The 14,855-nt window shown below is 34.6% G+C and overlaps 1 protein-coding gene across 1 annotated transcript in view; it reads right to left on the bottom strand.

Annotated features, from left to right (window-relative positions):
* CEP290 (centrosomal protein 290) overlaps positions 1-14,855 on the bottom strand; it is a 47,232-nt gene that overhangs the window by 22,543 nt on the left and 9,834 nt on the right. Inside the window, exons 18-30 of the mRNA XM_034063325.1 lie at positions 13,710-13,794; positions 12,255-12,397; positions 11,483-11,647; positions 10,378-10,527; positions 8,718-8,833; positions 8,343-8,445; positions 7,963-8,193; positions 7,261-7,434; positions 5,346-5,457; positions 4,450-4,655; positions 2,449-2,600; positions 1,384-1,495; positions 204-659 (exon numbers count right to left, since the gene is read on the bottom strand). Coding sequence (XP_033919216.1) covers positions 204-659; positions 1,384-1,495; positions 2,449-2,600; positions 4,450-4,655; positions 5,346-5,457; positions 7,261-7,434; positions 7,963-8,193; positions 8,343-8,445; positions 8,718-8,833; positions 10,378-10,527; positions 11,483-11,647; positions 12,255-12,397; positions 13,710-13,794 — 2,205 coding nt within the window. The remainder of the gene's footprint in view (positions 1-203; positions 660-1,383; positions 1,496-2,448; positions 2,601-4,449; positions 4,656-5,345; positions 5,458-7,260; positions 7,435-7,962; positions 8,194-8,342; positions 8,446-8,717; positions 8,834-10,377; positions 10,528-11,482; positions 11,648-12,254; positions 12,398-13,709; positions 13,795-14,855) is intronic.

Genomic DNA, 14,855 nt, shown 5'->3' with positions numbered 1-14,855 from the left:
ACTTTAACAGGGTAAATAACTAATGATGTATTACTTTTTTTTAAAAAAGGAAACAAAAAAATGATAGCTGCCATATTCTAACAAAGTGTAATTTGAAACCATTAATTTCTACATTAAACCAGGTGTTTAGGTAACAAGCTGAACTGAAATGCAATTGAAATGCAGATCAAATGAACGTTATTCAAAGTTGTAAAATAGCAAACCTTTTGAGCTCCTCTTGCGTCCTTCAAGGCACTTATTAATTCTTCTAAACTTTTCAGTTTTAACTCCATCTCTAATGCTCTGTTTTCTGCATTTCGACGCTCCTCCTGAGCGTGCTGAACTTCCTCCAGGATCTTCAGTTTGTCATTCTGTAGCTGAATCATTGTTTTAGAGAATTTTTCTTGCTGTGCTAAAGGCAGAGCACCACTAAACTGTCGACGCAAAGACTGGACTGTCTGTTGTAGATGTTTGGCTCTATTTCTTCCTTCCAGTCGAGCAAAATATAAGGCTTGCTCCTTCTCATCAAGCTTCTGCTCTAAACGTAGATTATGGATCTCCATCTTCTGTAATTTCAATTTAAGCTTCTCCAATTTGCCTACAGCATCAGATTCATTACTTTGAAGGTATATGATCTCTTGATGTAGTTTTGCAATAACTGTTTTTTCATCCGACTGCGGCTAAGAACAAAATTTACAGAACAAATCTATTTTTCGTTTTGAATATGTTAATATAGTGTATATGCAAATACAAAGCTATTGTTTTTATTCTTTTCTATATTTCATGTATTTTATTCCATAAATAAAAGCAATAATTAGCCTCTAAATCCAGCTTTTTATTTTTCCACTATTGTTTCTACAGCCACATTTCCCAATTACCAAAATACCAGGAAATGAGGAAGAAATGTACATCTAAACCTAGAAAGTATGGTAACAAAAGCTGACACTAAATGTATTTAGGAACTCAAACCATTCTAGAACATGAAAATAAATCCCACAAAATTGTTCCAGCTAATAACAAAGCAATGTCATAAGTCTACTGCAAATCTTCAAGATTTACATGTCATTGCCTGTCTTGTAAAAAAGATCAAACTTTCCTGATATTATATTTAAATAAGATCATGAGCTATTAATCACATGGGAATAAATATCAGCTAAATAACACAGACAAAAAAAAAGCTCAGGATATCTAATAGATGTAAATCTAGAAACGGAAGAAATGAGGAGGGAACAATCAATGTAATACAGAACTCCTGAAAGGGTATGGCCACTACAAGGACCAGCTTGCTAAGATCCTTCTGAAATGCTTTTGCAGTTTTCTAGTTCACTGTAGAATTACTTTATTTCTTCTTACTCCAGGGAAAAAAAAAATCAAACTGCAGAGCTAATAAAGGTTGCCTCTTACCTGATAATCTAAAATTTGCATTCTAAGGCACTCCACTTCTTTATCTCTGTATTGCTGGCGTGCCTCCAGAGCTTCAACTTGCATTTTTGCCACATCAGACAGTTCTCTTAACCTTGCATGGAAAACAAAATCATTGTGTCACCTGAAACCACTGAATGTCCTATGAAGTTTTTCTACACAGAAGATGCTTAGTATGTTTCCTCATATCAAAACACTCGAAGACTTTGCTCTTTTCAGCATACTCCTACATACTACTTAAGAGTCCTTGTTTTGAACATTCTTCTGTATTCTCTATTTCTTCAAAAGACATTTTCCTACAAATTATATAGAAGTTTCCTAGCAGTAATTTACTTCAGGGAAGTAGTGCCCTGTTTTTTACCTGAACTAAGTATCGCTGTCCTCTATCTCTCTCCTACTTCAGGACTGTATCTTGGGCTACATCAAAAGGTTGAAGGAGGTGATCCTGCCTCTCTACTCTGCTCTTGTGAGACCTCACCTGGACTATTGTGTACAGTTCTGATATCCTCAGCATAAAAAAGGACATGGAACTGTTGGAACAAGCCCAGAGGAGGGCCATGAGGATGATCAGGGGATTGGAGCACCTCCCGTATTAAGACAGGCTGAGAAAGTTGGGGCTGTTCAGCCTGGAGAAAAGGCTGCGTGGAGACCTCATAGCAGCCTTCCAGTATCTGAAGGGGCCTGTGAGGATGCTAGGGAGCAACTCTTTATTAGCGACTGTAGTGGTAGGACAACCAGTAACAGGTTAAAACTTAAACAGGGAAGTTTATATTGGATATAAAGAAGTTCTTCACTGTAAAGGTGGTAATGCACTGGAATGGGTTGCCCGGGGAGGTTGTGAATGCTCCATCCCTGGAGGTGTTCAAGTCCAATTGGGTGACATGGTTTAGTGTGATGTGTCCCTGCCCATGGCAGGGGCTTGGAACTTGATGATTCTTAAGGTCCTTTCCAACCCTAACTATTCTGTGATTATGTAAACCTATATAGCTTAAATTTTTGCATGTTTCTAAACATACTGCATGTGAAATTCGTTACGTCAACACTTACTTTGACACTTCAGTCTTGAGCTCCATCTCACGCTTTTCTAGGTCCATGATTTGTTGTCTATCTGCATCACTTACTGCCTTACTTACACTCTTTGACAATTCATCTCGTAATTCCTGTTCCACTTTCTGTGCCTCCAGGTTGATTTTGGTAAGCTTAAAAAAACCCACAAAACAAACCAGAAACAAGTAAAATGTATTCTAAGCACACAGATGCTGTCAACCCTGCAAAGAAAAAGCAGTGCCAAAAGTACCTTTTCTTCTTTAGTTGTTAAAAAACACTGGTCAGCTGTGTTCAAAACACAATTTCACTTATTAGGACTGGTTGCGCTAATAACCTGTATTTGTGTTAAGTCTCATTATAGTGTAGATCTCTTGTTATTTCTAATATGAAAGACTTTCACATGTAAGTGATATTCTTTCAAGCAGCCTCATTTTTCAAATACCAAGTAACCAATGTTTTCAGTCCAAACCAAAGAGCATCAAGAAAAGATAGATATCTGAAAAGTGTTAGACAACATGGAGAAGCCTCGGAAATTAGTTTAATAAATATAATTTACAGTGGCAGATTAATCTGATACCACCCCTTAATAAAAACTGGTTTCCTAAACAGAGATAATAGTGTGATGTATCTTATTACCTGCACTTCACATATCTGAAGCACTACTATCTGGAAATCTAATAGTTGTGTTGAAGTAGATTTATGAGTTTAGAAGGAGATGTCTGGTCAATTTTTTCTACTTACCAATTCTTAAACTGATATCATTTACAACTTTCACTGATTACCGTAGCACAGTCTCGTTATATATACACATATAAATATCTCTCTCAAAAAAAAAAAATGAAAAAAGCAGTGATGCTGGGTTAGGAGGCACTGACAAGAGGAGTGTGTGAAACCGAAAACATACGTCCTGGAGCTACAGGAATGAGGAAAAAAGGGCTACACAGAGAAGCTGCTAAGAAAAAATTGTGGAGTTCATCAATTCAGGATGAAGGAAGATGCGTAGACCTTAAATGTATGAAAAGGTAGATAATATATGCAAAAGGGAAAAAGGAAAATGTGATCCCAGGGTGCATGACCTGAGGTATTTCTTAATGAAATAAAAGAACACATGCAATCGAAAAGTTTTTAACGATACAACACTGCTGCTGAAAAGCTTTATACTTTCAGTTACTCCATGTTCCAAATAAATTAAAATAAAAACAGTGTAACAAAACACTACTAAAGCACAGAGAAATGGTAAGTCAGATAATAGCAAAGCAAACCAGTTAGGCTAAATTCTAGCAAGGCACAAGCAGGGGGAATGAATACAATCTATCAACATTCCTGTCAACATAACTATTTCTTCTCTTGTGTTTAAATTACAGACCAACACTGGCACAAGAGCAAACATGTAAAATTGCTTAAATAAATTTAACTGGAAATTATAATAAAGTTTCCTACTACTAAAGAATTTGTGTAACAAATTTCAAATACAAGTAGTTCGGACAAAAAAAATCTGAAAAGATTAAGGCTGATATGACAGGAATACTATAGATCACCAGCTTCAATGGCACACTCTTCTATTCCAGCATTATAGATTATGTTTGGCATGTAACAGAGGACATAATCCATCTGTAATAGAACCATGATACTATCATTTGCAAATGGAATGCAAAGGTCTAGCATTTTTTTTAATCATTGGTAATTAAGGAAAAGTTAGCAGAAAAGGGATCATATTAATTAGATACAAGAAATAAGAACAAAACTTTTTCTAGCAGTCTGCTGAAAAAGTAGCAAGCTGTCTTACAGAGATGGTGTAATGATGCGTTTTACAGAGCTTAACTAATCTATTGACAAATTATCATACGTACTGTGCATGCAGAACTACAGCTCTTAAATGCAGCTATATTTTGCATCATAAGCTTATTTGCCAGTTCTGACACAAATTAACACTTATTGAAAAGCTCAAGAATATGCTTCTAAGATGTGTAGAATTATGTTGTAAATTCTCAATAGATTTACCTCAGCAAATTTTGTTTCTAACTCAAAATTACGTTCTTCTATTTGCTTTACAGTATTCCTTAACTGTTCATACATTCGTTGCGAATGTTCTGCTCTCTGTCTTTCGTTTAGTTCCTTCATTTCCAACATCGTGATTTTCTTAGAAATGGACAAAATCTCACTGTTGGTTATTGCTTTTGTGGCCTTGTCCATGGTATTGTCATCCCCTACATTAAAAAAATATTTACATTAGGAAATACACAAACTGATTCAACTACAAACATTATTTGCACCATGAAATAGAATGCAAGTTTTGATTTATCTCTGTCAGATAAACTTTATTACTTCTTTAAACTGGAGACATGGTTATCTTGCATTATTACATGTTTGAAAAGTATCTAATTTGAATAAAATATAATTATCAATTATAAATGGGCGTATCTGCAACTATCCTTATTGAGACCGATAAGTATTTTCATTGTAGCCTTTCATTCTGTCCTGAATTCAACTGTCAAATCTTCAGGAAATTTAACTTAAGATCTGTAAAAGCAATAGAAGTAAACGAGTTGTTCCTGAATAATGGGATTGCAAACTGTACACAAAGAAGCCTCAGCTATCAAGAAAAAATACTTTGCTACAGAGCATAAAACAAGGAAATTCCAGCTTTTAAACCCTTAACCCAAGAAAAATCAATGTGGAACAGTTTACAGAGGAAGAAAAACAAAGTTGGTCTTGGTCAAATAGATACATAAAATGAAACAAACAAAATCACCAAAAATTACATTGTTAATGACAAGTACAAAATAGTTTTGACTTTTCTGTTTAAGATGTATAAATTTTAAAACATTCTGAGATATTACTTTCACACAGGACATACCATCTGATTTTTAATGCTGCAATATAACTTTCATACTTGCCCAGTTTAGTCATCTGCTCCCAAGCCTGTTCTACAGTGTGAAGTTTCTCTTTCGTGATCTCCAGTTCCTTATTCAATAGATTTATCTGTGCTTTCAAGGATATATTCTCACACTGTATGACAAAAAAGTTGCAACATAACAGCAAAGTATTTAACTGTAGCAGAATTAGTACCTATAAAATCTTTTCAATTAACAGATTTAATTAATGCATAACCTATAATCTACATATACAGCAACAGAAGAGTGTAAGTTTCCTCCCAAATGTAAAAATGCTGGTCTTTTCTCTCTATGTTGTATCTTACTGCAAACTAGTATTACAGTGAACATTTATTACCAGTGACTGTGATTCCTAGAGTGTCTAGAATTAGATGAAGAAACCTGTAATACTAAACAGCTTACTAACACTGGGAAAGAAAAAAGTACTTCTGGAAGATAATTCATCCTGCCCAGGATCCTTCGTCTTGCACATAAATACATATTTGAGGTGGATCATATGCTTCTTTTAGTGCTTTTAAACATCTAATATGATGAAAAACATCAGTTTTGTAAATGTTCTTTCACCCCTCGAAACAGAAACAGAAATTTCCACATTACCAGCAAAGCAAATTGAATAATTCATATTAAGGAAGCCAACTGTATCCTGGGCTGCACCAAAAGGAGTGTGACCAGCAGGCTGAAGGTGATCCTGCCCCTTTATCTGCTCTTGTGAGACCGCACTTGGAGTACTGTGTGCAGTTCTGGTGTCCTCAACATAAGAAACACATGGAACTGTTGGAGCAAGTCCAGAGGAGGGCCATGAGGATGCTAAGGAGGCTCAAGCACTTCCCATATGAAGACAGGGTGAGAAAGTTGGGGCTGTTTTATGATTCTAATTTCTGGTTTTCTAAAAACATTTTTCGTTTGCTATGCTAAACGATTCCCTACCCCTGTGAAACTGCTGAAATAGGCAATGCACAAAAATTTCAAAAAATTTCAAAAAAATTTCAGCTGACACAAATGCACTCACCTGTTCCCAAGCAGACAAATTTAGTCGTTCAGTGTTTACCCAGCACATGTATTTAACCCCTGCCAACCAAAGAAACCCAACAGACCAGAACATCACATGAGCTTTATCTATTTAAATTAGTACTTTCCTGGACTGTTATTTCTGACATGAAAGAAAAGTGGGAGGTAGTAATGTAGCTTTGAAGCCAGCTTTACAGTTCCTGAGAAGAAGTTCCTTTATACTTGAGAATAAATGTTCAAAAGAACAGCTACATATTTACAGTCTCTACAACATTTTGCAAACACATTGTGAGCAATCTTTGGTTGCTTACTTTTTTTTGTGGCACAAAAGGCTTACTGCTTACTGCCTTTTGGAACTGTACATTTCATTCTTGTAAATCAGAAATCAGTAACAGCATTTACTTTGAGAGAAACCTTTAAAAGTGTATACACTCATTCTACTTTCCTTATTACCTAGAAAACTAAAGATGATAGCAAATATTCCTTCTGCCATCCTTGTTTTAGTAATCAAAGAACTTAAAATACTTTGTGAGGGAACATACCCATACTTAAAAAGCAAACATAATCAAATAAACCAACACACCAAAACAATTCAACAAAATGATCTTAACGTCCTTTCTGACCCTAACTACTCTATGATTCTATGTATGCTCATTGAAATAAAATCTGTGACTTTGTGTAAGTTTCCTAATCCATTGAAAATTACTGGAGACACTAAATTAATTCAATAGCAACAGTAAGACTGGTTCTAACATCTCTTACCCACTATGGGACTGATATAACCAGCAGTTCCAGTGCTGGGAATTGTGTTCTATCTTTCTATTAAGTGAGAATAAAAACCAATATAAAACAAATGTATAATGAAGGAGTTTTTCCCTTAGGACAGGTTCAAACATAATGGTAACATTACCTCCACGTGTTCCATGTTCGTTGTCCGCTGGACGAGCACATTATCTTTTTGTAACATATCTCTGTATTTAGCAGTTAATGTGTTATATTGCTTATTAGCCAGCTCTAGCTCAGACAATGGCACACTACCATCCAACACTTTTTGCAGAGCTGCAATCTTAAAGCTAGCCATTTCCTATGAAAATAATCAGCACAATACGTTATTAAGGTCTGCTGGATCTTTAAATAGGAAAATTAAAATTACTCCACAGAAAAAGAATACTATTTAATATAATGCTTTAGAACATAACACTGGTTTATTTTACTAAACTACTGTCTATCTTTATAAACCACTTGCAATAAGCACTGATAAAATTTTTCTGGCATCCCAACTCTCTGGGTGATTTTATCAACAGTTGCCTTATGAACGCACTGAACTTTACAAAGATGAGTTAAGAAAGGCCCTAGGAACCTGCAAGGCCAAAATGTAATTTGGTTTCGTATGACACTTTCAAGTAAAAAGAAGGGGCAAACTGACAGGTTTCATATTATGATGCTTCTGTAAACACAAAGGATCTTTTGACAAAATTTACAGCAGCATTTGACAAGCATTTGGGTAATGCATTCAAGAAATTAATAGTGTCTCCATTTAAAAATCCAAAAAAGGCATTTATTGCCAAACTGTAAAAATAAACATATGTACTATTACTACTGTAAACTGTACCTTGAATCGTTGCAAGTTTCCAATCTTCCCTGTAACTGCGATCTCTATATGTGTTATTTCACCCTTTAGTTTCTCATTCTCTTTTCTAAGATGCCGTTCTGTTTCAAGTAAAATGGTACACTGCCTTGTTAGTGACCTCTCATTAACTCGTAAAACAGTTATTTTTCTACTATTTTCTGCAAGTACTTTCTTCATTTCATCAGGATCCAGCTGAAGTGCACTGAGTAAATCCTGTAAAACAATTTTTTAGAAGAACCTGGTACAGAAATACTATAAGATTCAACTACATAGAGCAGCTTTCTTGTACAATTTTATCTAGGTGTGAAAATTCTGTTCATCTGTTCTGTTCATCATTCCTTTTGCTAACAAAAATTACTTACAGAATATGCCTTTATTTTTGTAGCATCCTGTTCTTTTTGCTCTTCTAGCTTTCTCATTTCCTCTTTCATATCTTCAGATTCTTTCTGCCAGCTTTCCTTTTGACTAAAGCAGGAATTAAATATTTTCATTTATAATGATAAAAGACATGATGATTTTTAAAACTGTAACTATTTGCAAGTATTGCAAACCAAGATACTTATTTTTAGCAGTAACATAATTTGAAAAATATATTATAAACTGTACCTGGATTACTGAAAAGCTATCCCCTCTGTTTAGGCTGCATCTGGTTTAATGATGAAGTAATTCTTAAGTTAAAGTGTCTTATCTACATTCTTCAACATTAAGATCGTTGAATTTTCAAAAGAGAGCAATACCTTTGATATTCTTTATACAGCAAGCCTTGTTGATGACGAATTACTGCAAATTTTCGCTTGTAGTCTTCTACTGCGTCTTCTAGTTGTTTAAGTAACTGTTCTTTATTTTCCAGTTCCTAATAATTATTTTCCAAATATAATATTGAAGTGATTAATAAAGGTTTTACACATGAAAGGATTAATCAAAATGACAGTTCTCCTTTGTTTTTTTCATGATATAACCTTCTGTCATGAACTGTACAAACTGCAGATATTAACTGTGTATTTTCTTTAGAAGCAACAAAACAAGTCCAATAAAATCTGGGATTCATATTAATATAAAGGTGTGAAATAGTGTATCATTGCACTGTGAATTACAGCCCTCAGTGTTCAAGCCACCACAACATGAGGCTATGTCCTGGGTTCAGCAGTAGCAGTCATTTTTTCTCCTTCTTGGTAGCTGGTGCAGTGCTGTGTTTTGACTTTCGGGCTGGGAACGATTGCTGATAGCAAGTATGTTTTGAATTACTGCTTCAATGTTTGGTTTGTCCAAGGCCTTTTCTGAGCTCATGCTCTGCCAGGCAGGAGGGGAAGCTGGGAGGAGCAGAGACAGGACACCTGACCCAGGCTAGCCAAAGAGGTATTCCATACCACAGCACGTCATACCCATGAGGCAACCGGGAGTTACCGGGAAGGGCTGGAGCTCTGGGGGGATGGAGGAGGTATCGGTCAGTGCTCGGTCAGGCAGGGTGGGGTGAGTTATGGGTTGTTGGCTGGTGAGGTGTTGTATTCTCTTCACTTGTTATTGGCTTTATCATTATTACTATTATTAGTGGTGGCAGTAGTGATTTGTATTATACTATAGTTATTACACTGTTTTTATCTCAACCTGTGGGGGCTACATTCTTTGGATTCTCCTTCCTAACTCTCTGGGAGTTGGGGGAGCAAGGGGGGGAGTGAGTGAACGAGCTGTGCAGTTTGGTTTTAAACCACGACAGGCTAGCCCACAAAGAATACTAACTGAATGTCTGACTGAAAAGCAATGTTTTCTTCTTATGTTCCCAAATACTCTTCTATAATAATTTACACCTGAAAGATAATCTCTAATCAAAAAAAGTGATCAAAGACAGAACAATATAATTTAAGAATAAGGAAAAGGTAAGTTCTTTTTACTGTACAAGCCTTCTTTACTGTATGATCAATGGCTTCTGTTTCAATGTATTTATGCCCCTCTTTACAAATGTTGATGTATTTTTGACAAATAATGGAAAGAAAATTCATATGGTAGATAAACAGAGACCTTTGCTGTATAGAGAAAACTTGTTCAGAGCAGGATTTGCACATGCAGACTCAGGTGTAGAGTCCAGAGAGCAGTAACAGAGAATTTCTCATAGAAAGTGCAATTACAGAAGTAGAAGGAAGAGTGGGCAAATATTTAGATTTAAAAAAAAAAATCTGAATTGTTCTAAGATTTAAGCATTACCTTCCAGGTTTGCAACACAGCAAAATACTTTCAGCTTAAATATAACTAAACAGAATAGCTCAATGAATTTAGATGATGTCAGAACTTCAAAGTAATTTTTGAGAAATCTTCCGTGTCCATACAAGGCATGGTATTAAATTTCAGAAGAATTAGCCAGATGTTACAAATATTCTTGATGTTAAGGAGTAAATGAGTTACCTGTACAAGGCATATTAAATATTCATTCAGAGAGTTAATCATATTAACACTTGAAGGAATCATTCCTTCTGGAAGATTCACTGGTTGAAAGACAATATTGGCACCTTCTGACTGCTGTAATAAGGAAATTTCACTTTTCAACTGTGCAATCTAGAAAAAAGAAACAAAACCATAAATCAGCTTTTCCTATTCAATTAAAAATAAACTTATGGAAAACATAGTTTTCCTGTGCTACATCAGTTGCTGTTAACAACCTAATCCACTTTCCACTTATGTTCTAAAGTAGTCAAATTCCCTTTAAAGTAACCTTTTAGAAATACTGTGATTCCATAAATCCTTAAACTCGTACCTTAAGCCAAATTTATGAAATTACTCCAGTAGTCAGGGCAGCTTCATATCTGAGTATTCACTACAGTTTTATTCCAAATTGTTTTAAATGCAGTGCATTTCTATTCCTTTTGAAAAGATAAATTTTTGGGAAAAATTATTACAGTGGTATGATGGTTTATTCTAAACAAATCTTTGCCTTTCCATACAGCTTTTTAAAAGCTCTCTGACTCTCTAACAGTACATAAAACACTATTCTAGAATATTAATTACTGGGAACACTTTTTGCATCACCAAAGCTATTCTAAAAAGCAAATTTATATTTGGCTTCTTGTCAGGCAATAATTCATTCCTCATTCCTGCCCTCGAAAGCAGCATTCCACAAAAATCAATTGCATAACTTAAAACAAGAGAGGATTTTAGAGAATTATTCATATTTTAGAACACTTAATCTCTGTTACTTAATAAAAAACAAATGCAAGACTACTGGCTTCTTGAAGAAAGAAATCTGTGAGCTTTTTGGGGACATCTCTCTCCAAAACACAGGTATGACTGGAGTTTAGCATGATAGGATATTCCAAGGATAAAGTAACATTAAGAAGAGTAAGATCTGAACTTAAAATGGACAAACTGGTAGATCCAATATATATGCTTAAGATTTGTATAATTCCACCGTTCACATAAGCTAAATTTAGTATCTTATAGATTGTGTGGTTTTGTTCTGAATTATTAGAGCAGCCACTTTTCAAGCACAAATTATATAAAATAAATCATATACCTTTTCATTTGCATTTGCCAGCTGATTAGAGAAATTTGTTGCCTCTTTCTGAGTCTGTTTCAGTTCCCGTCTTAATTCCTCATTTCGTCCTGAAAGCTGATCAACCTGAGCTTTCAAGTGCACACTAGTATCAAAGATTCCTTCTGAATTCTTTGACTCCATTGCCTAAGGCATTAAACATTTAATCAACAAAACAGAGAAAATGTTAAAAAAAAAAAGCTTTTCTGCACATAATAAACTGGAGATCTCAAATTTAGACTACATAAAATTGGCAAAAAGAATGAAATTTTAATGTTGTAAAACCTACATATCAGTTTCCTGTATAGTTTACCATAGACTGTGACTTAAATTGTTCAATTTCCTGTAAAGGAAAAAAAAAATCCTACAAAAAAACACCCTATTTTTAATTTACAAGACGTTTGAGTAAAGAATTTTTTCTTAAATTCTGCAGGTCCCAGAGAGAAAAGACATGCAAACAAACTTTCACCTAAGCTTTCTGACTGGTACAATAAATTTACTAAAGGAATGTTTGTACCATCCAGCTGAAGGAGTTTTGTTTAATTTTTACTAGCAATCTCCTGTTGCTGAATATTATAAATTTGCATTTTTTTATATTTTAAAGAGGTATTACACTACGTACTCCTACTTGTAACTAAGGATGCATATGTATAAGGAAGCTACTATTTAATTATACAATAACCCAATAATTGAGGAGAAAACAGAAGCTTATAAATCCCATACAACTAAATAATACTTCAGAAAGAAAGCTTACGTTAACTAAACGATCCAGACTCGGGATTATTAAGGCTGTTTCTCCTCCCTTCACATTAGAATCCTTCTGCATTTCCTTGACAGCTTGCAATATTTCTTTCATTCCTTGTTCAAGTTGTTTATTCTCTTCTGATAATTCTTTTACTGTAATAAAAATTGTAAATGCATCTAAAAGCACTGAAAAAATAATTTAAGATTTCCTAGGACATATCATTATAATGCTTGTTGATTTGATATATAGAAAGAATGTTCATACTATATATAAACATAACTATATATAAACATAAAATTAGGATACGAAAAGTAAAGCTGCTAGGAACATCCAGAGAGTGTATTTTGCTGGACAAATACAAACAAAAGATAATACGAATGAAATATGAAATGCTTCACGGGAACATATTTGATTTTTTGAACCTTCCAGCCTTCAATGTTTCCTGCCATTTTCTTCAATTACTTAGTAGCCTGTCTGACTAGCTTTCACAAATACAGAAATCTGGCTATCTTGCAAATGTCTGGGTTTTACAAGGAGGTATATGGAAATTGCTTGAATTCCATGATTCAGGGAAAAAAAGAACATTTAAATTACTTGGCTTTAATAAGGACTCTCAAAGCATACAATTTTCCTGCTACCATTAGGTTGACAGTAGAATTCCAGATTTCCCAAGACTGAGCAAGAAGTCTGGAAACTTTAAAAAAACCCAAACAAGAAATCAGCACTTTTTCTGCAAGTTTACAAGATGGCTAACTGGTCTGAAGATCCAGGAGCACATGAAATATTTGAAGCAATAAAAGATTCTTGTCTAGAGAAATAAACATTATTTTTATTTTGGACTTTTTGAGCAGTACTCTTCAGCTAATGTATATGTAAGCAATGAGTGGGTTTAATTCCCAAACACTTCCTTGGAGTCAAACAAGCACCACAATCACACAAGTAAATTGTTCTAATTGGGATCACTCACAGACTTAGACTTAAAGCCCTTATAAGGTCTGATTCAGGAGGGAATAACATGAAAGATCCTAGTTTAACATATTCAGGATGAATTAACTATGTTTCATGTTCTATCACTAATGTAAAAGTAGCAGCACCATGTATGTATTTATACACAAGTACACAAAAATACACACTAACATAAACACAAGATTTAAAAAGTCATTAATGATAATTCAAAGAAATTCCAACCTGACAAATGCCATTAATATTCATCGTTTTCTCATCATTGTGTTCACACCTGGACTAATCCACAACCATAATGCCCACAGTTCAGAAGTATGTAAGAATGACTGTCTAATAACTTACTCTGCACACAGCAAATACAATCACTGCGAAAGACCAAAGTAAACTGCATTTAAAACAGAAACTGCCAAGTCAGATATTTGTGGTCACAATCACAAAATAAGCAAACTATCTGCAGGTGCCTCATAGCATTCCCTAGTCTTAAACCAGGCTGTAACTTACATTTACATTGAAATTTGGCTATTACAGTCCTGTTCTTCTCCAAATCTCGCTCTCTCATACTTAATTCATTTGCAAGATACTCATTCTAAGGAAAAGAAGAAAGATGTCTCAAAAATCATAGTTCAGGAATTTCAGCATTAGGATTTTCATTAAGACTCTGTAGTTAAATGAGAATGCTTGAAAATACTGCTAATTCATGTATGTTCAACAGTGAAATTACACAGTACGTAAACCAAAATGAGGTGTTATATAGAAAGGCAACAAAGAAAGAGCCTCAACTTCACAGCAACAAAATTATCAGGAAAAAAAAACATAAATAAATTTTACATAAATATTTACCCTGTGGGGTTTTGTGTGTGTGTGTGGTCTTTGTTTGTTTGTGAGGTTTTTTTTTGGAGGCATTGTTTTTCTGTTTTGTATGAGATGCAAGGCTGTACGCACTGAGGAAAATGATGAGTACTTTACTCAGATGTGTGGAAGGTCTTAGAATAAAAACTATTCTGTCTTTGTACCTATGTGTGTGCGTGCACAGGTGTTATGCAATTTTTTTTCACCAATGGAATGAAAATATCTGCGTACATTCTTCAATTTAATGTTAACAAATAAACTGAAAATGGATGACTTGGCACTTTTTTTATTAGAAGAAAAAATGCCCAGCTCCATTTGAAGTATCCTATAGCTTTAATTAATAAAGATGAAAGTAAACTAACACATCTGCATTATTTGAATTTATCTGCTGAATAACTGCAATAGATATATGCATACGCATACTATAAATGTCTCACCTGTGATCTAAGAAGGGCTAATTCCCTCCTCCATTGTTCTATGAGATTTTCAACAGGTTCTACCTGACCTGAGTGTTCTGATTGTCCATTTTTGAGTCCATTTTCCAAAGTTTTTACTTGCAACAATTGGCTTAGGCATTTGTTTCCTCTGTCTTCTTGAAAGGTAGTTATATCAGAAAACTCTACTTGCAAATAGTCTTGCTCACCCTTCAATGCCATTACTTGTGCTTTGTCTGTTACTGGTTATCCAAGAGCAGATGCACAAGCAATCAGTGAGATTTTGCTGACAGACTGCCTTGGGGAAAAATTTTCCTCACGTGTTTGGTCTGAATTAGAAGTTGTGGACACTTGATTCTGAAAA

This window comes from Melopsittacus undulatus, chromosome 5, assembly GCF_012275295.1.
Source record: "Melopsittacus undulatus isolate bMelUnd1 chromosome 5, bMelUnd1.mat.Z, whole genome shotgun sequence".
Lineage (NCBI taxonomy): Eukaryota > Metazoa > Chordata > Aves > Psittaciformes > Psittaculidae > Melopsittacus > Melopsittacus undulatus.
This window is presented reverse-complemented; position numbering and strand designations above follow the sequence as displayed.